Source organism: Chiloscyllium plagiosum, chromosome 1 (assembly GCF_004010195.1).
Source record: "Chiloscyllium plagiosum isolate BGI_BamShark_2017 chromosome 1, ASM401019v2, whole genome shotgun sequence".
Lineage (NCBI taxonomy): Eukaryota > Metazoa > Chordata > Chondrichthyes > Orectolobiformes > Hemiscylliidae > Chiloscyllium > Chiloscyllium plagiosum.
Genome location: NC_057710.1, coordinates 107,914,625 through 107,940,570, shown reverse-complemented (window position 1 = coordinate 107,940,570; position 25,946 = coordinate 107,914,625). Strand labels below are relative to the sequence as shown.

Genomic DNA, 25,946 nt, shown 5'->3' with positions numbered 1-25,946 from the left:
AAACTCTTAACACTCGCCTGTACCTGTGTTTTGTTTTTGTCGCTGTTTATCTTTTATTTACTATCTATGCTACTTAACTCTGTGATCTGCCTGTATTGCTCGCAAGACAAAGCTTTTCACTGTGCACGTGACAATAAATTCAATTCAAATTCAAACCTGAGGTCAGCTTTGGGAAGATAGAAAGACAGCTTTGATACAAAAAAGGTTAGCAGTTTATTTATTTATGGAAAGGAAAATATTAGAAACATAGATTTTAAAAAGGGTGTAGGCAGTAGATGGAAGCCTAAATGGCTAAACTGAAAGGTTTGCATTAAACTCTACTTACAATAAAATTTATTTGGGATTAAATGAATACCCATAAAGAGAAAATGGGCAAAGAAGGATAACTAAAGCCATTCTGAGAGGTATTAAATGATACGGAAAAAAATGGATTGTAGTTCGGCTCTGCTGCAATGATAAAGCTTTCCTCGGTTATGTTTGGAGCTAGAAAATGATTAAAGACCACACAGGCCCTTTGAGAGATTGAAGCACAGCACATTAATGTAAGAGGATCAGGATATCACTGAAGTGCTGAATGGATAATTTGTAATGGTTTTCACTATTGACGAATAATACTACAGTAACAATGTTGATGCTAAAACTGATCCAATAGAAATAACTGCAGAATAATCTAAACTGGGATTAAAGCATTTAAGGCTGAACATGCTGCATAGCATGATACTACAGAAATTAGCCCAGTGCTATTGACAATGGCAATGTACCTTGTGAATACTAACTTGTTTATTAAATAGCTTTTTTAGGTCTGGGACTAATGTGGTAAATAGGGAGAGGCTCATGGGGAAGGAATCATGGGAATTCCAAGCCTGTCAGTTTGGTGTCTGGTGCTGGGAGACATAAACTGGAATTTTATGTTTACAAATCTGCTGTCTAATGCATGTGTAAAATCTATTGAGAGAAGGTCATGTCACAAATCCAAGGTCAGTTTCCCATAATACAGCAGGCAGGCATGCACCAAAATCAGCCACCCAACTGCACATTAAAGATGATCATTGACAGATAATTAACGTGCCAACTGAGGTGAAGAAGTGGGAAGGAAGGCATAGGTCATAATTTCAGGGCCTGCTCTGTACCTCTGACGTCCTTTCTTTTGCCTTCCTGCCTGACTTCTAAAACACACATTCCCAAAATCCCTCCCCTCTTGATGTAACTAATCCCTTCCTGTGCAAAAATCCTGGATACATGGAGTCCCAGCAGCAGGCAATACTAGGCCTGGCACTGTTGAAACAACAGCATTTGTCAAAGACGAGAGTTTATATTGCTATGGGGTAGAAATCCTAATTTCTGCTGGTTTTGACCCCCACATTTGCACTGCAGGGCAGCCTTTTTTTAAATGTTACTTACCAATGCAACCCAATTTTGTAAAAGGCTGGGGAGCATGCAATATACTCTCTCACCTTTTAAACTCTAATCCAATGGAACACATTATAAAGGGTGAAATTTATAACTTATGCAAGTTCAACAGTTATTATTTAATGAAAAGGAAAGTTATATTCCACTACCTGATTGACTTTCCAGAAGTAGGACTGAAAAGAATGTATAGTCTTTATATTTCCAAAAAGAAAAATATTAAAGTAAAATATGAAATGGTATTGGAAGCAATTGAACCAAGTGGTTGGCTGTCAATGTTAATAGGAAGAGAGTTGTCATCAATGTGAATAGATTTGTGTGAAGTCAGGTCACAAGTGGAATCTCACATTGCCCTGTAGTAGGACCACTGATATTCATAATCACCATTATTGATTTAGATGAAGCCACTGATGGAATTATTTAAGAAGGTCAGGCCATATTGCCTTTGCAAAAAGTGTAATTCAAATCACATTTTCACATGCTTCCCTTACACCTTCAACTGCTTTCCTTTATCATCTATCTAAACTAATCAGCGATATTGGCATAGTGGGTCTTAGCTTGCATGGGGGAGATGGGTATTGGTATATGCAGTGGATTAAACTTGGAAATGATTGCTGCTACATCAGAAGCATGACAAAAATGGATTTAACTGCTGCCATTTGAGGTTTAAAGGGAACTTCCATAATCCATGCAGGTTACCAATTATCAGATGAAAATTGAAACTATTTAAAGATTTAACCACGATTGTGGCTTTAACGACCAGAGCTTTGGTTTTTGGAACTCTATGAAGCTCACCAGAGTCAACAAAGGGGGAGCACAGCGGACACTGAACTGGACTGTGACATTGGCAAACTGTTAGCTGTTTAAATATTGATCTATTACAGCTGCTCCTTTGCTTAAATGAAAGAATATTGGTCAAAGGACCTAGGGCTCTGAGTGTACTTTCATCCCTTAGCAGTCATTTCTGTTCCTTTGTAAATTTTTATCTTTGATCTATACTTTCCAGTTCTCATCCTTCTCAGCAGCTTGGGTGCAGTGTAAACAGCTCTTTCATGGACCTCTGATGAAGAACAAGAGGGCCAGCCCCAGCAACACTAACAACACCAGCAGCAGTTGCAATACCTACCTGTTGTGGCACTGGACAGTGGGGTTTAATGCAGTGCTCCAGCTCCATGGTAGTGACACTTACAATGTAGGACATGCACAGAGAGCTTGGCATGATTGAGCAACAGAGCCTCATCTTCAGACTTTTGTTCCCAGGTTGGTTATGCAGCAGTGGGGAAATCCCAGTTCCACAAACCCACCCTTCAAAACTGGTTGCCTTCACTTCCCATTCTTGGTTTGGGGAAATGGACTAGGAATCAGGCTAGATGATTGGGGAATAGTGCAGGAAGGTATCAATTCCCAAGGCAAGCTAGGCAAAAGCCTGCCTGGGTAATTCTGAATACGTGCTAGAAGTAAAAATAGTGATTAAACATAAAAGATCCCTCCTGCTCTCACTACTTCAATCTTCATGTCCCACCTATGCCACCATACCCTGCACTCACTGCAGGCTCTTCACACTCTCCTTGCCAATCTATCCCACTTTACCCATGGTGCCTGTACCCCTATGCCACCCTGAGTACATCTATTGACCAAGTCCCCTCAGACTGCCATGCCATGCTATGCATATTTATCCATCTCCCATGGCAACTCTTACCTTACCAGCCAGCACTTTCCCTCCCCATGCCAACTTACCTGGTATCCATCATGAGTTTAAAATCAGGAGGCTGGCTAAAAGAAAATAACAGTTGGTGCCTATCGATGATTTCACTGGTGAGAAAAAGTTCTCATTGATACAAAAATATCAATACATTGCTAGTCATTCAACTAGTTCCTTACGTAAACAAACATTTGACTTAAGTGCTTAATCCTTTATTAAAATGAACATTTCCATTGTATAAGCAGCTGCAGCTCTTCACTAAAATGCTCACTTGATAAACAGCCCATTCTGAAAACAATTGTTTAGTAACTCAGTTGTGCAGCAGAAATCTTACAATTGCATTTGCCAACAGGAATGCAAAAATACCCAGCATTGATTTTTATCTCGACACATTTTTCAAGTCACTCCTTTCCAGCTTTAGCAGCTCCCCTTGGGAGTTTTGGCAATCCCTGTTACCAACCTAGTCGTCAGTGCAGTGATGAAAGAGGTCATCAACAATGTGATAAAGCAAGAACTGCTCAGCAATAACTTGTACAGTGGCGCCCAGTTTGGGTTCTTGCCTCTCAGCTCTTAACCTCATTACAGCCTTGGTTCCAACATGGCCGAAACAGCTGAATTCCTGAGATGAGATGAGAGTGACTGCATTTGACAGCAAGAATGCATTTAACAGTACGTGGCATCATGGGACTGTCGCAAAATTGGAGTCACTGGGAATCAGGGGAAAGCTCTCTGCTGGTTGGACTCATATTTAGCACAAAAGTTGAGGTTACTCGTGATCAATTAGCTTAGTCCCAGGATATCTCTGTAGGAGTTCCTTTGGGTAGATATAATCTTATTAACCCATTCAGAGATGTCATTATGCTCATTTGGAGTAAGTGGAAAGAATATAGGCCTCCTGGCTCAGAGGTAGGGACACTACCACCTCACCACAACAGTCCTGCAAGAGTATCTCAGCGTAGTGTCCTACATCTAACTATCCTTTATCAACAATTGTTGTTCCAGCGTTGGGTCAGAAGTTGGGATGCTTGCTGCTGTTTGCACAATGTTCAGCACCATTCACAATTCCTGAGATACTAAAGCAGTCCGTGTCCATATGGAGCAAGATCTGGACAACATTCAGGCTTGAGCTGATAACTGGCAAGTCCTATTTGCACTACAGAGATGCTAAGCAATGACCATCTCCAATTCCACAGAATCTAACTACTGCCTTCTGACATTCAACTACCATCCCTGAATCTCCCACTATCAACATATGGGAAGGGAAAGGGGCGGTTACCATTAACCACAAATCAGACCAGACCAATCTTAAAAAGTTTTGTGGCTACAATAGATCAATGGCAGAATCCCTTCCGCAGGGAACATTATTGAACCAGACTTCTTTTTAATGACAATTAGCTAACATTTCATTCTAGATATTTATTTAATTCAAATTTCACTACCTGCCATCGTGGGAATGGAACTCATGTTTGCAGAATATTAGCCTGGGCTCTGAATTACTAGTCCAATGACAACTCCACAATCTCTTCAAACCTGGTCCTGTATTCCTCTATTTCCTTTTTCCTCATAAATGTACCAGGCCTCTCCTAAAATGAGTCACTGCTCTCTGTTGCCACCACCCCACATCAAGACATTACACCTTCTCGCTACTGTGTATAGTGAAACAAACATATGATTAATGTGTATTGTGATACATCCCTTGTGTATTATTTTTCTATTTAAATAAACTGATTAATATTTATCTGTATAAAAAAAAGACAATGCCAGATGGAAGCATTAACTATATACCTGGTAAATCAAAGATACCAATCTTTCTTTTCCCTCATTTTTCTTTACTCACCATTCTTGTGCAGCTGTTGTTCGATACCCAGGTACAGAGGTGACTTTGGTCTTAGATCCACAGGTATGGCAGCATCAGTTAATGTTAGAGTCTCCTTCCCTCCTGCTGTCATGAATGGATTGCAGAAGGGAAATGAAAAGTTGTAATGTAATTGCTCACAATATAACTGTTATAAATTATCACTTGAAACTTTTCAATTCAAGAGTGATGCAAGTCATGTATTCGTTGTAGCACAAATAAAGGAGAGATTTTAATTAAATGATGCACATGAATATAAATCAAATAAGGTGTCCTAATGCAGTTTACCCAGAGCTATGCCAGAATATTTTTCACTCCACATTTGTTTAAATTAATTTATAAACTATACGCTATGGCCCTGATCATTATTTCACTGGCTAAATAATGGAACAATAATTTTAACATTCAAGTGAATTTTCATTTAACAGTACCTAGAACGTATCTGAACAAGGTCACATCTTTAGGCCTACAGCCACTTAGAATAATTTCAAATTCTGGACAATCTGCATTAGCGCCCAGTGGTTCCTAGGTAAGAACTCAACTTTTCATAGTGGTAAATAAAACATTCTTAGACTCACATGTTTCTGCTAAATGAGGTAAATAAGATTACATAGTATAGACAGATAACTTTTACAAGTTTGTGACATAAGAAAAGAGCTTTTACTTTCAGTATTATTCATTAGGAATTTGGTTTTCGGCTTCTCAATTTTCCAACCCAAAAAATTAATGGATAAAAGCATAAAGGAGAGGCACAATCCCAAATTCCAGTATGTATTTTCAGGATGTGATGTTCTAAACTGGGAGTAAAAATATATAAAGCTATCTTTTCAGGCTGCATTATTTAGAATTTTCACTGACATTTCCTCTTCTCCCTATGCTGCTTCAACAGATCTGTGCTCTGACCTGTTGAGAGAAAGGTCAGGCATAAATGTACTATGGTCACCTCACAGTTTTCCTTTCACAAGAAAGCACTGGGCTCTCCATGTCACTAACTTGGAATGACTGAAGACAATTAGCCACAGTGTGGACAAATGTTAGCTTAAACTCTGAGTATTTAATGTATCAGTATTCATGCATTTATAACATGCAAAGTTTGGTCTCCTACTCTGGATTCATTCAAACTGTTAAATGTGCACTTTTAAACTGATTGCTGTAATGCCACTGACCATCTGTGGGATAACTTTTAATTTTAGTTTATTATGAAAATATTGTAACTGTATAGAGCGTGTGCTGCACAGTTTTACAAGAATGATACCTGAACTCCAAGGATTAAACTATGAGGAGATATTAACAGGTTATCTGATTCACATTTTCAAGATATTAAGTGGATCAATTGGGTAGATTAGGAGAAACCATTTGTCCTTATTTTTTATTCTAGGACTGTGGGAAATGTCTAAAAATTAGAGTGTGGTCTTTCAGGATTGAAATTCGGAATGGAATTTGACATCCTTCTCAGGCCAAGTTTAACGGTAGACCCTTCCCACTTCCACCCTGATTGATTCTGTGGTGGGTTTGCCTGTGGATAGCCTTTAGGCCTCATCATCAATTTGGATTATTAAGTGGGCAATTAACCATTAGTAATAATCCGGTAATGGGTGGGATGTTCTCTATGTAAAGAGCGAGACAGCAATGTAAGGTCCCCTGGGAACTCAGTGCCTGATTGAGGAATCCAGAATCTTAAAAGAAGGCGCCCACTGAGATCTGAACCCTGACCTTAATGCCAGCCTCTCCAAGACATACCCCCACCCACATAAACCCACCACTCACCTGTGGCCTGGGATCCAGAGATAACAACTGGCTCAACTAGATGATGCATTGACTGATATTTAATGGTACTGTTGGCCTCTTGACTATAAATTCCATCCTGAGATTGTGGATCCCTGGGAGGGTTTGCCTCTGTTCAGTTAAGCGCCTGAGTGTCACGTAATATGGTGGGTTTTCCCAAAATAGGTGATACAAGGATCTTGCTTGCTGTCAAGACAGCAGCTAGACCCGTTGCTTCCTTTCACCCAAGGAATTTTTTTTTCATGGAAAAGGCAGTAGAATTTTTTTAAACTTCCTCCCACAAATGGCATTTGATGCTCGTTCAACTATTATTTTAAAAGTTGAGATCATCAGCTGAAAGAATCAAGGGTTATGGGACAATGCTAGGTATTTAAAGTTAGGTTGCAAATCAGCTATTACCTCAGAATGATAAAACAAGCTTGAGGGGCTAAATAGCCTGTGCCTAATCCTATGTTCATATATCATAGCTGATGAAAAGATGTATCTGATACCAGGTTATGTTTGACATGTTACATTTTGTATGACAATAACAGTATTCGATAATAACGTTGATGCATACAATTATAATCTTTATCTAATTAATATAGTATAAGCAAAACCTACTCCCTAATCCCACTGAGATATTGTAGCTCAGACCTGTGGGCAGCAAGGAAACAGAAGAAATGCTATTACTGGAAGAAACAAATAGAAAGAAAGGAAAATCATGTCATACATTGGATAATTGATTTTGATACACAATTTCCACTGATGTTTAACTGAGTTCATTTGCATTATAATAAGATTATTCACAGTGCACTAACAGATATACAAGTGACTAATTCAAGAACTCAACAATGCTCCTTATACACTTTCAATGCAAATAATGCAGGACCTACAATTAACACAGTGGCCTTGATATTAACCCCAATCTCCAACAACAGACAGAAGATGACGGGGTAAATAATTCAAGAGTAGGGATACAACTATTAGCTTTTCTAGATCAGTACATATAGGAACAACTGAATGTCTTGTCGTGGGAAGGTGGAATACTTTATTATCATATTCTAATCCGGCTCGCACACTACACTGGGAACCTGATTAAAACTATATACTGAGCCACACAGGTTTCTCAGGACTAGAGGTGCTTCTTGGATCACAGCAGTCCTTCAGTCTCCCCCTTGTACCTCAAGACTTCTCTCTTTCCCTACTGCTGGGATTGTTGAATTTCACTTGCACCTACAACCTTTTAGATTTAGATGCCTTGATGGCTTCATTCTCATTCTAGCATGACTATTCAAAATCCCATACCTCATGGCCCAGCCCTGATTACCAAACCTTTCCCCTCAAGCCCCGACTAACGGGAAGTATTCCCAAGGGTTTTTCGCTGTGGTCACAAAGCTCAGATGGTTTTTCCATCAGGCCGGTGGCCACATTGACAATACAGCAGTTGAAGGGAAGGAAATGGAAAAAACAACAGTATAATGAAGTCTGACAAGACCCCCTCCCCTGCCATGTCTGGCCTTGTTGAATACTTCAATTGTTCTCAGATTGCCTGTCCTTTTCCTGCCTCCCCATAAATGTTACACATAATGTTTTTAAATGTTCCAAATGTATTTGGAAAATACATCATGTATAGGGAACACGAAAAAGTTTGTCATGATCAATGTAGTCTTTTGTCAATTATGGCGTAGAATTTCTACCAAGGACTCAGCATATTTCACTCATGTCAGTTAATTTAAGTTCTACAAATGGAAGTGATGATCAGTTTAAACCTGATCTGGTATTACTGTCAGGACATTACCACGGTGCTGATAACTCAAGCAAGTGTGTGGTGGCTAACAGCCATTACAATTTTTTGAATAGGAGTTGAATAATGTAAACTGTTTCAAGTTGATTTAAGTTCATCAAGGCCATACTGGAGTGATTTGCAAAACATGCAAATAGACCATAAAAGACTGCAGTAAAATGTTCTCCATCCACATTTAAGTTATTCCCTTAGGAAATGATCTGGGTAAAAGCAGAAAACAGAACAAAAGCAACAAGAGTTGGCCACATCATTATTGGTATGGTAATGCTTGTAAAGTCCCCAAGAAAGCATATTGTTCAGGTGTGTATAACCCAGGTTACAATGATTAGCATCTAAAAAGAAATCTTCATCAGCATTAGCTCTTCCTCCTCCCATAGGAGTTCTACATTCCACAGCAACCCGAATAGCAGCAGAGAGCACACTGGCAAATGACTGGAGTAACAATGAAAAAATCCAGCAAAAGCCCTTAATGATTGAGACACAAGGGAACAATTGTTGACTGGTAATAATCGCAGCATGTGGTAGGTTTTGTCCAAAAGAACATTCAGCCACAACCAAATCAGCCAGATTCCTTTCTGCCTCTTATCCACTGCAAAGTGTGTTCAAACATTATTCCCTCCCACCAAAGGTTAATTTTAAATAAATCTCCCCTTCACAGAGGATGGTTAAGGCCTCACATTCGCAATTGGGAGCAACTTGGCATAAGCCCCACTAGCATCAAGGGGCATGTTCGCTCTAACCTCTGCATTTTGGCAAGTAGCAGCTCCTTGGGCTGCAAGCGAGGCCCATTCCCCACAATCTCATATCCTCCACTCTGTCCTGCAGTTGATTTGCTTCTCCCATTTTCATGACCTTGTATTCTGACTTTAAAACCGTCTTGCTCCACCAAATAATGGTTCAACTATAGACATCTCACAATATTCCTATAATTTCAATGGTACCTCAAACATTCTTCACATTTACTATCCAATTCCAGCCCCTTTTTCTCTTTCTCCACTTCTCTCAAACTTCCCTCTTCTTGTCATCCATCTTCAACACACTCTTGCACTGCCATTCACACTTTCATCTGTCTCTTGCCCACATCCTCTTTCTCTCCTTTATTGGACCAATGATAACAAAGCTGATGTCTATCCTGATCTCCCATCCAAAGTAAGCAAAGAAATGCTGCTCTCGTGCACAGAAGGGACTGTGATTCACCTGTAGAATAGCAGCTGTTCCCTTTCCCAGCTTCGAGAAATTACTTTGGCCGTTTTTCCTCCCCAACAAAAGAAATTAGACATGAAACCACTTTTGGTTACTGTCCGTAAAAAAAAACCCTGAGCTTCCCGTTGCCTGCCACTTCCACACACCACTATGTTTCCACGCCAACATTTCTGTCTCAGGCCTGTTGCAGTGCTCCTGTGAGCCTCAGCACAAATCTGAAGAACAGCATTTCATTCATCTCCTGAGGACCCTGCAGCCTCTAGGACTCAACACTGAGTTCAATAACTTTACCGCCTGATTACATCCTATGTTTTCAACCCACCCCCCACACCCTAGTCCTGACATGACACAAGTTGCTTTCAGCACAGGGCAGAAGTGAGTACTGCAGATGCTGGAGATTAGAGTTAAGATTAGAGTGGTGCTGGAAAAACACAGCAGGTCGGGCAGCATCCAAGGAGTAGGAAAAATCAAAATTTCAGGCAAAAGCCTTTCCCACCCATTCTCTCCTACCTTCAGCTCTCATTATCACTTATTCAACTTCTCTTCTGTCCTGCCTGCTGTCAATAATCCCCTGTCTGTCTACCTCTTTCATATCTCACTCTCCCTGGGCCCCACCTCCATCCTATCCACTCTCCACCCGCTGCTTTAGCGCACATACCAACCTTATCCCAGCCACAGTCAGTTCTGGTTACTGGACTCCAACATTAACTCTGCTTTCTCTTGAGTTCTACAGCAATTTCTGTTCCTGTTTATGAGATCACTTTTGATTCCTCCACCTCAGCTTGGAAATCAAGAATTTACGGTTCCTGTACAGAAATAAATCAGTGTCTGTTCTGTCCTCATCCTCACTCTTATCCCATCAGAAAATCCTATCTGCTCCCTCCCCCACATCAAACATAAATTTTCACCTTTGGTCATCTCTGCCAGCACAGAAACAAATGGCTCTACATGACTCTCACAGTGAAGATGCCACTGATCCAGACAACCATTATCCATTACCCAGCAATCCCCAATCCCACAGCTCCCCACTTCCCTGCACACCCCCCCAGCTCTGAATAAACCCCACCACTTCAACCTATCTGTGTGCAACCATTAGTTGTTAACGATGTAAATATATGTTGAAGCAATCGACAACTGGCATGAGAATTAACTGGCGAGATCAATTTGCAGAAAGTAAGTGACATAACACAAGCTTTTTGTATTTTGTGTATGAACACTAATGAATTATTGCAACATTGGAAGGGACCGGGATTTGTTTATTCTGCTCAGCTCGAAAGAATGATCCAGTGTACCAGAGACTCTCAAAAAAGGACAGAAATAATATTTGCCTGAATATCCTGCTGGGAAGATAACTGTTGTAGTAAAGTGGATATGAGTTGCAAGTTGAAATCATGTGGATGTCCCAAAGCAGCGCACTCGCTGGGAACTGCCCTGGAGGTTGAAACTTCTGATGGATATTTGCCTGGATCTGGATCCATCTGAAAAGGTTCTAAACTCTGAGAATAGAGAGTTCCAAAATACTTAATAGTTACCCAGTAAAGGTTAGAGGGATTAATCCTACTGTAACCCTTGGGTAACCTGACCTACCCAATACACATTGCCACCTCTCACCCCCAACCCCCTGCCCTGATCCCCACAGACACCCAGCACCTCCAAATCTCAATGCTACCCTCCCCATAGCCTTCCACTTAGACCTTACCACCTCCTGATCCCACAACAGCCCCTCCCCTTGTCTTTACATAGCTTCCACTCCCAATGTCTTCACATCACTGCTGACTCAGCGCCCCCCCACCCACACTAGACCCTCCCCCACCTGCCACTACATTGCACACCCCCACCCCCCATCTATCATCCTAACCCATCATGCATCTGGCATGCCACCCACTAATTGCCTGCCACTAAATCACTAACCCTACCTCAACACCCACCCATCTGACACCCTAGCCCCCATTACCCCTCCTTTAGTCACTCTACCACCTCCCCCACTTATTTTCCCTAAGCATCTGTCAAGGTATGTTCAGGATTTTGAAACCTTGGAATATGGCACATCATGTTGATAATAAGGATGTAGTCTGAACACTGATCCACTTCATTGTATGGAGGCCTGACCTGGACCCGATTGTTTCACCTGGAAAGTTGCCTGATTTGGAGATTCAGACAAGGAACTTCTGCAAAGACAAGTATTTCTTTGTCTAAATAGGAGCTGGAAATTGGGATTCCTACTCTAATGGCAAGATTTTTCTCACAGTAATGTACCAAACTATAGAATTCTTTCTTTATGTTCGTATCTTGAATATTCAGGCACTGGATATTCCAGAGCAGCACTGAGGGCAGTTCACATCAACAGACCATAACAATTCCACAGCAACAGCCCGCACACTCATGCTCAATTTGGCTTCTGACAGGGAGACTTAGCTCCTGACTTCATTACAGCATTGGTTCAAACATACACAAAAGAGAATGAATTCCAGGGGTGAGGTGAGAGTGACTACCCTTCATCAAGGCCACATTCAAACTAATGTGGTAACAAGGAACCACAGCAAAAATAGAGTAATTATGAATTGTATCTCTCCATTGAGTGAAGTCATACCTAGCACAAAAGATGGTTGTGGTGGTTGGAAGTCAATCTTCTTAGCCCTGAACATCTCTGCAGGAGTACCTCAAGGTAATGTCCTCAGCTCAATGACCTTCCCTACCATAATGAGTCTAGGAATCCTCTGAAATCTTCTACCAATTGTCTTTTAACTGTCTGTTCCAAACATGGATGCTCCTCAATCAAAATGTTCCTTGACCTCTTGTCCCATGACTGGCTATTCCTGGACCAGCTGTTTTGTAAGTTTCATTTTTTTCAACTATTTGGAGAAGACAGAGATAAATCGATCGTTCATATTAGAGTGAAAATTTTTAATGGAGAAGTACATTTAAGTTCTGTACTTTCATATATTCAAACAAAAAGACCTTGGAGTGCAGGTTCAAAGCTCCTTGAAAGTTGAGTCATAGGCAGATAGGATAGTGAAGAAGGCATTTGGTATGCTTTCCTTTATTGGTCAGAATATTAAGTACAGGAGTTGGGAGGTCATGTTGCAGCTGTACAGGACATTGGTTAGGCCACTGTTGGAATATTGTGTGCAATTCTGGTCTCCTTCCTATTGGAAAGATGTTGTGAAACTTGAAAGGGTTCAGAAAAGATTTACAAGGATGTTGGAGGATTTGAGCTATAGGGAGAGGTTGAAGAGGCTAGGGCTGTTTTTCTTGGAGCGTTGGAGGCCGAGGGGTGAACTTATAGAGGTTTATAAAATCATGAGGGGCATGGATAGGGTAAATAAACAAAGTCTTTCCCTGGGGTGGGGTGGGGAGGGGGGGGGGTGTCCAGAACTAGAGGGCATAGGTTGAGGGTGAGCAGGAAAAGATATAAAAGAGACCTAAGGGGCAATCTTTTCACACAGAGGGTGGTATGTGTATGGAATGAACTGCCAGAGGATGTGATGGAGGCTGGTACAATTGCAACATTTAAGAGGCATTTGGATGGGTGTATGAATAGGAAGGGTTTGGAGGAATATTGGCCAGGTGGTGGCAGGTGGGACTAGATGGTTTAGGATATCTGGTCAGCATGGACAATTTGGACCAAAGGGTCTGTTTCCATGCTGTACATCTCTATGACTCTATAAGGTCAGAGGCAAGGATGTTTGCCAATGATTGCAAAATGTTCAGACTGCTTCAGGTACTAAAACAGTCAGTGTTCATGTGCAGCAAGACCTGGACACCACAACATTCAGGCAGAAGTGGGTACTGCAGGTGCTGGAGATTAGAGTCAGGATTAGAGTGGTGCTGGAAAAGCACAGCAGCTCAGGCTGCATCCAAGGAACAGGAAAATTGATGTTTCGGTATGGAATGAGCTGCCAGAGGATGTGGTGGCAGCTGGTACAATTGCAACTTTTAAGAGGCATTTGGATTGGTATATGAATAGGAAGGGTTTAGAGGGATATGGGCTGGGTGCTGGCAGGTGGGACTAGATTGGGTAGGGATATCTGGTCGCCATAGACGGGTTGGACCAAAGGGTCTGTTTCCATGCTGTACATCTCTATAACTCTAAAAGCCTTTCATCTGGAATGCAATTCCTGAAAGAGGGCTTTTGCCCGAAACATCGATTTTCCTGCTCCTCGGATGCTGCCTGACCCGCTGTGCTGTTCCAGCACCACTCTAATCTTGACCACAACGTTCAGGGATGGACTGATAAGTGTAAAGTAATATTCGTGCAATGACCATCCCCAACAACAGAAAATCTAACCATTTTTCTTGACCTCCCCCACATCCTAGCTGTAACCATTAATCAGAAACTGAACTGACCAGCCATTCAGATACTGTGCTATAAGAGCAGGTGAGAGGCTAGGAATCCAACAAAATATGATTCAGCTCATGACTTCAAGAAGCCTGTTCACCATCCAAAAACACTACTCAGGAACATCAAGCAATATCTTTCACATAGCTCAATGAATTTAGCTCAACTAATCTCACGAAACTTGACACCATCCAGGACAATGCAGCCCACTAGACTGGCACACCATCTACCACCTTTATCATTCACTCCCTTCACCATTCATACACAGAGACATCAGTGTCTACCATCTACAAGACACATTGCTCCTTCAACAGCACTTTCTAAACCCATAAGCTCCACCATCTAAAAGTACAAGGGAAACAGATACTTGCGAATCACCTGCAAATTGCCCTCCAAGCCACACATAATCCTGACTTGGAAATAAATTGCTGTTACTTCATTGTTGCTGGCTCAAACCCTGGAGTTCCCTTCCTATACCACATGGATTTCTGCAGCTCATGAAGTCAGCTCACCAGCACCTTCTGAAGGAAGGGCAACAAATGCTGAATTAAACAGTGCACTATTAAAAAACACTAAAAACCATGGCCTAGAATTAAGAATATCATCAGAACAGATTCGACTGATGATAACCCTGTTCAAAATTGCTCACTTTTCTGTCAATGATTTTTCAGGGGAAAATTCAGAGTCTGAATTATTCCAGATGAATCCATCAGAAAAAAACAAGGGAAAAATCTAGTCAGCGCAGGTGTAGCATTGCAGGTCAAGACACACCCCTTTCTCAAACCACTTACTGCCATATTTCAGGAGTTAAAGGTCCCAAACGTACTTTGATAGTGGCTGACAAACTGTGAGTGTTTAAACTAAGTGAGGGTGTAGGGTGGCAGATGGGTAGGTGAGGGCTGTTGGGTAAGATGGTAGAAAGCCAAGTAGATATAATGGGTGAAATACCAGGTGGGTGAGGGAGTGTAAGGTACCAGCTGAGAAAGGTGGCTACAACGCCAGTTAGGTGAATGAGTGCTCATGTAGGTCAGGGGTCATGTTGGAAGGGTGTTTCAACAATATCAAATTGGAGGGATGTGACAAATAGTTGTCAGCTCTGGCTGGGGTTTGGATACGTCAGGAAGTAAGGGGTGGGAGGAGTGTCAGATCGCATCTGTGAAGGGGTACATGAGGGTCTGGGATTGTAAGAGGTTGGGGGTGTCAGTGGTGAGTGGGAGAGTTTCAGTTTAGTAGTTATCCAGGATGAAATATTTTAATCTTCTAACATCTCCTGGATAACTAAGGCTAAGTGAGTCAGAACATCACCAAAGTCTCAAAGATAAATGGGGATTTTTCATATTGTTTCAGACAGAGGAGAGTTGCCAACTGGAATGTACTATTGTCTGGGCAATAGCTGCACAGACAACTGTGTTGGGAATTCTACATCATCCTGACGTGTGACTCAGTCTGGGATGCTCCACCAGCTATCTAGCGATTGGAATATCAAGAATTCTAGTTTCGAAAAACCTAGCTAGCTCTGTTGAAGCTTCTTTCTTTTTGATGTTAGATGTAGTAATTTGCTGTCACCTTACAAACTAAATTAGTTGATTGCTCCCCTGTAATAGTAGAAAGCAGAATTCCATATAAAGGTTTTAAGTTAATTATTTGAGCATTATATGGCATAATTTGAGACCAAATTTCAAAAATACACTCAGGTGTGCTATGAGACAAAGTACAGGACACTTTTAATGTGATGAGTCACTGCCTTTAGCAAAGACTTGTACTCTTGAAGTGAGTGCTAGCAGATGGAAGTGTGGAACCAAGCACATCAAATAGAAAGAGAACACATTCAGTACTGTAAACAACAAAGTTCTGCCAAAATGTCCAGAAACATTATTAACAGTCATAAACACATGAAAGAGCAATTTCTAATGCTAATTGGAATAACATAATGAATTGTATTGTTACAATATTTAGTGAAATCTCATTTCAAGTCAGATTCATTTGTACACTTGACAAGAATTGAAAGTAATTTTAGCAGATCTTGGCATTGTTTAAAAAAAACTCTTACTTTGGACTGTTTGAACATGTAACCTCAAAAATAACAACAAGGCTGCACAGAAAAGTACATTTAAAAAATGAAAATAAGATTGAAATTCACCTGGAAGGCTCCACAAACCAGAAACTTCCAAAGTTCTCAGTTTCTTTTCCAATTCAGCTACTCGATTGCCCAGAATTCTAGAGATGAGAATAAATTCAAACAGCAGCTGTTGAAAAATGCTGCTTTCAATATATTCATAAAGTGATTTAAGCATTCACTTTGTCACAACAAAGTAAATAGAATCAAACAATAAACACATTGGTATTATCATTTTATGTATTGATCAAACAATATTAGTCCTATGTGTCATGAGAAGCAAAGCAGCGAAAAGCTTTCATCCAGACATATACCATAAAAACAAGCTTCAAACGTCTAGCATGGCTGACTCCTAATTTAAGTGGGTTCACTGACAACATAGACATATAATTTTTATTATATTCTAAATGATAGGCAATGTGCAGTTACCTACAATGATTTTGTGTAATTTCCTGTGACTCCTATTACAAATGCAAATTGCCTAAATCACCACAATGCGCTGTAATAATAACCAGAGTTGAATGCCAAGTATAATATTTGAAGATGGTCTGGTCTGGTCCCCAGCGTGTTCCTGTCTGAGCAATCTTGCAGGAGGTGGGATCTATGCAACAGAGGCTATCCATCCAACAGTGCTGGGTGGCCAATTAGGTACGTATAGGGAATAATTAGTGGAAAATGCTGCCACCACTGAGATGTTCATCACTCTAAGGATAAAACTCAGCAGGTACTTGCAGGCAGCACCCTGGTTAGAGGTTAAAAAAAAACTGCAGATGCTGGAGTCAAAGGTAGACAAGCAGGAGGCAGGAAGAACACAGCAAGCCAGGCAGCATCAGGAGGTGGAGAAGTCAACTTGATGGTTGTCACCCTTCTTCAGAATTGGGGGTGGGTGTAAGGGGAGCTGCAGATAAAATGGGTGTGGGGGGCAGGTAGCATCCTGGTACCAGCCTAGGAAACCATTGAGACTATCTCTCAATCCCCGATCAGGGCGCTGCAGGGATGAGACGGCCACAGCTGCAGTCACAAGCAGTTCTGGGAGTGATCCTGCACAATTATTGCCTGACAGTTCCGACTATTACTTATTTTATTTATTTCAGGTATTGCCTCTATGATGAGACACCTTTGTTATTCCATAGCATTTTCTTCTGCTTGGCAACTCCAAGAGAAATGCCAAGTACAGCACCAATCATTCCACATGGCCTTCATCAATCGGACCAAGGCTTTTGACTCAGTCAGTCAGGAAGGGCTATGAAAGACCCTGTCAAAGCCCGACTACTGAGTGAAATTCATCAACATCTGTCTCATCCATGATAAGATGTTATCGACGATCCTCATCAATGGTAATATGACAGAACTCTTTGAGGTCAAGACAGGATTCAAACAGAGATATGTCATCCCACGCTTTTCTCCCACTTCATCAGCATCATTCTTCATCTTGTCGAGAAGAAGCTTCCCAGTGTGTGGACATTGCCTACAGGATGCACAGAAATCTTTTCAACCTCAGCCAGTTGAAATTCAAGAATAAATTGACACTGACCTCCCTTGTGGAACTTCAGTATATATGGTGACAGTGTTATCTCTGCTCTCTTGGAACAAAATCTTCAAGTCTTAATGCCTTTGCAGAATCATACCGAAGAACTAGTCTCAGCCTTAACCTTGTTTCCTTTTTGTCAGCTGCTTTTGGCCGAATTTGACGAAAATTGAGGAGTGAATGACCCAATAGTCTGTCCAGCATTCATGCGCACTGGTCAACGCTTTGGGAATCAGGATATCCTATTTGTCTCAGGTTTGAATGATCATGTAATTGATTATGTGCCAGTGATTGATCATGGACGCATCCAAGAAGTCTTGAACTTCTGTTTGGTGAACAGTGTGGTGATGATGACCAGCTGGTGTTCAGCACATTGGAGTTGCAATTCCTAACTCCTTCCTCTCCAATGTTTCCTTTTCAGAACTGAGCAACCTTTCCAATCCTGATGTAGAAGATTCAAAGGAGGATCTCTTTATCTTTCTGAGGAATGTTGGATTGGTGAGTATGGTGTCCAGGGTGCAGTAGAAGTCTTCTTTGGACTCATCTGTGGCATCAAGAATTGAAACCACTCATCACTGCTAGTTCGAGGCAAGTTTTAGACAAAGATTCATGTGATGATCATTGATGCCAATAGGTAGCTGAAAGCATCGGTTGACGAGTTTGTTCCTGATAGCAAATCCATTTCCATGTGCTTTGAGTTGATCCTCGGGTTTTCCTCTCCAGAAGACTGCATGGTTATCACCTTCTTCCCTACTCTGCCCTTCAAGTCTACTGCAAAAGCTTCCTGTTGGCTTTCCCTACAGATTTACGTTGCACTCATGCAAAAATGCAGATGCATATGTAGTGGCCAGAGAACAGTGGAACAGTCAAAGTAAAGGTAACCAGACCCCACCCCGGAAGCAAACGTGACCACTAATTCAATGCCTGACAACGTACAAAGCAGCAGATTCCACCCAGTGGCACAATGCTGAATAGTGTGCATGAACAAAAGGTCTTGGGATGCAGCTGCACTAATCTTTGAGAGGGTTAATTAGAAAAATAGTTGGGTTCTCGAACTTCGTAAAATGAGGCACCGGTTAGGTGACAACCTGATTACTGCACGAAGTTCTCATCACCACACTTTAGGAAAGATATAAAAGTCCTTGGATGGTGCAAAGGAGATTTATTAGAATGAATCAGGGTTGAGGGGATTTAATAAGATTCAGTTAAGAAGCTGGGGTTGTTCTCTTTGGAACAAAGGCAGTTGAGGAGGTATTTGACTGTGATAAGGGAGTCAAGGAAAAACTGTTCCCATAACTGATGGTACAAGTCGAGGTGACAGGAATTTAAGATTTTGGGCAAGAATTGCAGGGGGCATGTGAAAGAACTTTCTTTTTGGGTAATGTCTGGAACTCACTGTGCACATGGGTTGTGGGTGCAAAAGTGGTTTCAAAAGGAAATTCAGTGGGTGGTTGAGGAAATAATCTTGTAAGGCTTTCAGGAGACAGAAGGAGAACTGGACCAACTAGATTGCTGCATGGAGAGCTTCCTTCTATCCTGTCCATGACATTGGCTGGTTTATTGGGTATGCACTTGAACATGTTAGCCCAGCTAAGATCCTAAATGGAAGCAGCAGGGAATTCACCTTTATGTTATTGGTTACATTTACCCTGTAAAGAGATGCCAAGATAATCTCCACCACTGTCACGTGTTGCATATTGTTCTTTCGGTCTTCAAAGAAATAAAAAATATAAGGAAAGTGAACTTGTGTGTGTCTAAGTCATACTAACTTGTGCAGAATGTTCAGTCTGAAGGATTCCTTGGTGTAAGTTGTTACCTCAGCAATACACTGAAAGCTTTTGTTTTACATCAAGAAACTAAAAGTCCAACTCACTCTTTTGAAAGACATTTCAAGGTTACATATGTAAAAAATTGCATCGTACACTGCATCATATGTCTAATGCTTCTGCTGCTTTTTTTTGAACTGCAAATAAATTTAATTATATATTTTGGCTTATAGGGATTCAGACAATACAAGAATTCCCAGGTATATTTGAGTGTTGGGTTAGCAACTACTTTTGGGCAATATTAGGTTAGATTTAGATTACTTACAGTGTGGAAACAGGCCCTTCAGCCCAACAAGTCCACACCAACCAGAGCACCCGGAGGAAACCCATGCAGACACGGGGAGAATGCGCAAACTCCACACAGACAGTTGCCTGAGGCGGGAATTGAACCCAGGTCTCTGGCACTGCAAGGCAGCAGTGCTAACCACTGTGCCACCGTGCTGCCCCACACAGTCTTGAAAGCAAAGATGAAGATTATAGAGTGAAAATAATGTCAATACAAAATCTTTCAAAAGTCTGTACAAGAAAACATTAAGAACTTTTTGCATTGATATTGATATTCAAAGAAAATTGAAGGTAGGTAATATAGAAAAGTCAAGGTCAGATGGGGCCTGAAGACATCCCCTCCAAATTCCCGTTTTCAAGATATTTGTTCAGGCGGATGATAAGCATAGAGCTGTGTTTCTCAGTGAGAAGTCCTTATTCAGTTAAAGAAACAGCTTTGCAACTCACTAATCAGTTTAGTGGCGACAAAGCACTAAATCTTCTATCAAAACAATAACAGTATAATTCAATCTCCTTATTTCCAGGAATAATATAAGAACAGTAATAATGGTCTTAACTCTTCCATTGGGAAATTAAAACATTTAAAAAGCACGGTCCAAGTGGCTCCCTGTTATCAGGCAGATAATAATACATGCCTGTTAGTCTGCCGTTGATGCTGAAGAACCATATTCTTGTCATGAATCGTCTCAAGTAAAGCAGTTGCCAATGATTTCAGATCTGAAATGGACTGTGGCGTGGCTGGCAGACTACAACCATGGTCTTCTGACAATAATTCCTGGACTGTAGCCAAGACACATAAAATATTAATATTAGTTGCATAGACAACAAAAGCAAACATTTTGAAATTCAAATTCCTCACAAAATTAAGTAAAATCATTAAATACATATGTAAATTTAGTTTTCAGTCTTTAGCTTTTAATATTCTTCTTGCTGAACATATTGGTTAACTTTTCACCTGCTCTGTATAACCAACAAATAGCTGTAGAATTCTCAAATAAACTCACAGATCCTACACTCAAAAGAGCTTGGGCTGGACACAGAACTACCGAAATCCTAGGTTTTCTGATCTACATTCTCTAGGAGTACAACTCCCCGCTAAAAGTATGACTTAACAGTCTTATAACTGCATCACATTAAAAATATATTCCAGTATTGCTGCAGCACTACAGACTTAATTGAGGATAACTATCCTACTACATCAAACATCTACAAGGAACTTTGGGTAACTGGAATCAATTTCCCTTTAGTATTAATTATCATCAGACCAGTTTTAACTCACCAAAATGTTACATGAGTCAGTCACACATTTAGGAATATTTTATATAAAAAAGTAATTTTCCAATCATGTCTTTAATATGCCGCACACTACATCAACTTTAATTTCCATCAAACAGCTCATACGTTTTAATGCAACTTCATGAGCTTGGGTTGACTGAAAAACATGCACATTTTAATAATTGGTCTCCGTTCTGATTGTTCCCAAATTATGTGAAAGAAACTTGGCAGCTTCTCAGCCATCTTCAATTTATTAAACAGCATGCTTTTCTTCCTCTTCTCCTGAAGTTAAGGGTTCTTGCTGGTATCCCATGCAAGTATTTATTCTCATCTGTAGTCACAAATACACTTACAAGCATGAAACATGGGATGAAAGTAGGGGTGGGGGAAAGATGGGGAGATTTACTGCTGAGTCTGACTTCACCAAATATCTACACATACAGGTTACTCAGGAGGGTTGTCAGATGGCAATGAGAAGAAGGAAGAACACTGGCTAACATTATCTCTTAACCTGCAGAGATTGAGACAATTATGAGTAGTCACTGGTGTTGAATAGGGACACAAAAACCAGGTATTCTGACACAGAAGTAGAGACATTACCACTGTGCCGCAAAAGCCCTTAAAAAGAAAATTATGGGCCTGTTCATCGAACATCAATTGTGTAGAAGTAATTGGAATCATTACTCAAGAACAGAGTGGCTAAGCACAAGAGAAATTCGAGCAAATTAAGAGACAGCAATTATGAATTGTTTTAAGTAGGTCATGTCTAATTGATTTTTTTTGAGGCAATAACTAAAATAATAGAGAGAGCAATGCCCATGCATCTAAAAGCAAAATACAATGGAGTAAATAGAAGTAAAAACAGAAAGTAATGGGAATCCTCGGTAAGCATCTGTGGACAGAGAAAAACAGTTAATGCTGTAGGTCATCTATACTCATAATGGAATAAGGTGACTCGTGGAGCAGAATGTTTGTAGGATAATGGAAATGAGAACAGAGAAAGAAGGGCCTGGAAAATTGTGCTGCAGAAAGACATGACTGCTTTCAGCGCAGATCTGAAACTCTGCAATTTTTGAAAGGGAGTGAGAAAGCAGGAAGTGACAAGGTGAGCTAGTTCATTTGGTATGTAAAGAAGCTGCATGTCAGCTTATTGAGGTGCTGCTTTCAAGGTTGGAGAGAAGCCTCGATAAACACAAAGGATTTCCAGTAAACTTGAGGTTGGGTTATCCTAGAATGAATTTGAGTCTGTCACCTTCTCTTAAATAAGATAATGACTAGGCACACAACACAAAAATCTACAACTGTTCTCAACAACAAATGAGGCAAAAATCAGCATCAACCCTGAGCACAAACCCTGGCACCCCTCCCAACAGTTTCTTTTTTTGTCTTGATCTCATCATCAACTTCCACGTCACCCACCCCAATACACTGTCACCTTCACTTCTATGCTGCTTTCGTCAATGATCAGTGCACATGTTTTGAGGGATACGGACACTCAGGCTGCCAGTTCATGATTGTAGGGTCTGTAGGCCTAGCATCTGGGTGTAACTTGGCATTCACCTAACCAGCCTGCATAAAGTCTTTGAAGTGTCCTCCTCTCCCCACACACACACTTTGTTCTGATATCTCCAATCAGGTTTCCTTGGCTTATCCCATTAACCTCTTCAGTAACTCCCCAGTTAAAAGAAAAAGTGCACAGTGGTGCCACTACATCCAAAAGAACCTCAATGGAGGCATCAGAATTCATGGGTTGCCCTCGAATGGGGATCTGTCTGCTCTGGCAACATATTCTCCTTTTTATGCTTCCCCTGCAGCATCTACCAGAACAAAGGGTGCCAATTCACATTTAGATCATAGAATCCCTATGGTATGAAAGCAGACCATTCAGCCCATCAAGTCCTCCATCACACCTCTGAACAGCATCACCAAGATCCATCCCCCTATGCTATCCCTGTACCCCTGCATTTGGACTGTAGGAGGAAACCGGAGCACCCGGAGGAAACCCATGCATACAGAGGGAGAATGTGCAAGCTTAACATAGGCAGTCACCTGAGGCTGGAATCAAACATGGGTCCTTAGTGCTGTGAGGCAGCAGTGCTAACCACTGAGCCATTGTGCCACCCCATTACAAACCTCTATAGGGTCACCTCTCAGCCTCAAAAGGTCCGCAGAAAATACTCCCAGCCTGTTCAGCCTCTCATGGTAACTCAAACCCTCCAATCACCACAACATCCTTGCAAATCTTTTCTGAACTCTTTCAAGTTTAATATCTTTGCCATAACAGGCAGACCAGAATTGAAAACAGTATTCTAAAAGGGGCCTCACCAATATCCTGTACATCCACAACATGACCTCCAATTTAAGTTGCACCTCTTCTGATATACGACCCCTAATTGGGCAGCCTCGACAGTTCTCTGGTAGCTAATTGGCCTGCTTGTTAAAAATAGACATGCACCAGGAACCAACATGGCATAGGTAGGGATCTCAACCTCAGAGGCACAACCTCAGAATGGAAATTCAGCCTACGGTGCCATAAAAATATCTATGCTTGAGCCTCAGTTATTCAATATAAAAGGTAGTTAAAAACACATTAGTTCTATTGAACCACAGGGCTGCTCTCATTAGAGATTGAAACTGATGTTTCAACTTAACTGAAAGGAATATTCCTGTTGAGGCCAAACAAATGTACTATATAACTTTAAGATACTTTATTTTATGTTTTATTAATAGAGCCTTGGATACCTCTCTCAAACATGCTGTTTCATTAAATGATTTATGAACATGTTCACTCAGTAACCTTTGCTCCTATACTCCATTTAGAATTATATCTTCTATGTTATTTGTCTCTTGGTATTCTTTCTATCAAAACAAATCACTTCATCCTTCTCTGCATTAAATTTCATATGCCAACTCTCCACTCATTCTACCAACCTATGTCCTTTAAAGATCTATGCAGGTCTTCTTACAGTGCCTCAAATTTTTGTATCATTGGCAAATTTTGAAACTTCACTCTATATATCAAGGTCAGGGTCATTAATATATATTTATATTAATCTAATCATTAATGATTTGGATAATATGCAATATGTGCAGGATTTTTCTCATGATACAAAGGTTTGTGCTATGGTAAGTCATGCATAAAAGCACAAAATTACAATGTGACATTGTTAGAGTTAGCAAGCGGACAAAATGTTTACATGCTATAAATAGGTGTTTCATTAGTTTCTGAAATAACAAAGGGACAAAAGAACCAAAAAAAGTCAACATTTACAAAGTCAACACAGTTCCATAACTGTAGCCTGAGAAATGCACGATGTTTTTCATTTAAAATTTTCTTTAACTATCCTATCTTCCCTGAAGGTTGAGCCTTATATTCAATTAGATTGATGTCAATGTAAAAGTGGCTTTTCATAGCAAGAAGTGGGAAAATATTCAACCATGGGGCACCAGAGCTGTTACACATTATGGGAGTTGACATAATTTGAGTAACTTTGTTAGTTTAGAGCCATCATATTCTCAAAGAATTGAATTGTATAGTAATTTGAATGAAGCAATATCAATCAAGCAACATAGGTGGCATTTCATGAATGAATGAAACAAATGAATTATCAGATGACTTAAATGAAGTAACATTAAATTACGAGAAGTTGGTTGTATGAACTTCAAGCAGGGATCTCTGGATAAGAATCAAGACAATCTTTCATGCTTCAATGTTTAATCCTGAAAATCTGGTGCAATTTATCACAATTATCACTTATTTAGATAATCACAATATGAATTTAATAACATTAAACATAGGCAGGATATATTATTCTTGACATGGTATACAATCATTCCATTGAATGGCAGTAACCTGGAGAATTCCTTTAATCTTCATCTTAGTTTAATTCACTGCACACACATTAAATACTGCCACAGATCAATCAAAATCAAGATAATCTTTATTGGTGTCTCTTAAATATAACTTCTCGCTATTATCTACTGTCATAAAACAACAAGACATCTAATTTAAATACAATTACTATTGCCGTAATATAATTCTCTCAAACCACAAAGGACAGAAACTCAGTTATTAGGCAGACGAGACTGTGCCAATCAACAATCTCTTAGCCAATTAAACTCCATTCCAACTGCCCCAATTACTGAGCTTTATAAACTTGCATCTAAGCTCAATGGCCTTACTGACATTGGTTTGAAAGCTGTTGTGGTAGGGTAATATTGTTCCTATCTCTAACCATTAAAGTTGAGAGAGATAGTGGGCTGGAGCTAATAGGTAGAAGGGTATTCAGAGGCCAGAACTGGGGGTAACTTTAGCAACTCCTCCTTGTTGCCTGGTCCCTTGCCCATCTATGCAGGACACCTTCCCCTCCCCAAATGCAGGCCCACCCCATTTCCAACTGAAAGGCTTCAACTAAACCTGACAGGCTTTGCTGGTCAGACATCCCAAGAACAGAGGGAATCCATGAGTCAGCACAAAACTGCAGAGGATTCAGAGGTATTGGGTGTCCATTGACTTCTTGATGCACCTTATTAATATCCTGCCGCTTCTAGCGGGTATCCTGCATCACTAATTGAAGATAATTAGTATCATTGAAATCATGGAGGATTCATCTGGCATACTGCAGGACTGTATAGCTAAAGTAGGTATTCACAGAGACATTAGAGAAAGTGAGGGCTGCAGATGCTGGAGATCAGAGCTGAAAATGTGTTGCTGGAAAAGCGCAGCAGGTAAGGCAGCATCCAAGGAACAGGAGAATCGACGTTTCGGGCATAAGCCCTTCTTCAGGAATGAGGAAAGTGTGTCCAGCAGGCTAAGATAAAAGGTAGGGAGGAGGGACT

At 40.6% G+C, this 25,946-nt stretch overlaps 1 protein-coding gene across 6 annotated transcripts in view; it reads right to left on the bottom strand.

Annotated features, from left to right (window-relative positions):
* Positions 1–25,946, bottom strand: part of ccdc149a (coiled-coil domain containing 149a) — a 144,742-nt gene that overhangs the window by 16,998 nt on the left and 101,798 nt on the right. For 2 of the 6 annotated variants that reach the window (XM_043693817.1, XM_043693857.1), the window contains exons 9-12: positions 20,468–20,612; positions 16,218–16,294; positions 7,353–7,385; positions 4,947–5,051 (exon numbers count right to left, since the gene is read on the bottom strand). In XM_043693817.1, coding sequence (XP_043549752.1) covers positions 4,947–5,051; positions 7,353–7,385; positions 16,218–16,294; positions 20,468–20,612 — 360 coding nt within the window. Of the gene's footprint in view, positions 1–4,946; positions 5,052–7,352; positions 7,386–12,431; positions 12,591–16,217; positions 16,295–20,467; positions 20,613–25,946 lie in introns of those variants that run through there. The other 4 variants (XM_043693826.1, XM_043693837.1, XM_043693847.1 and 1 more) reach the window with 4 other exon arrangements.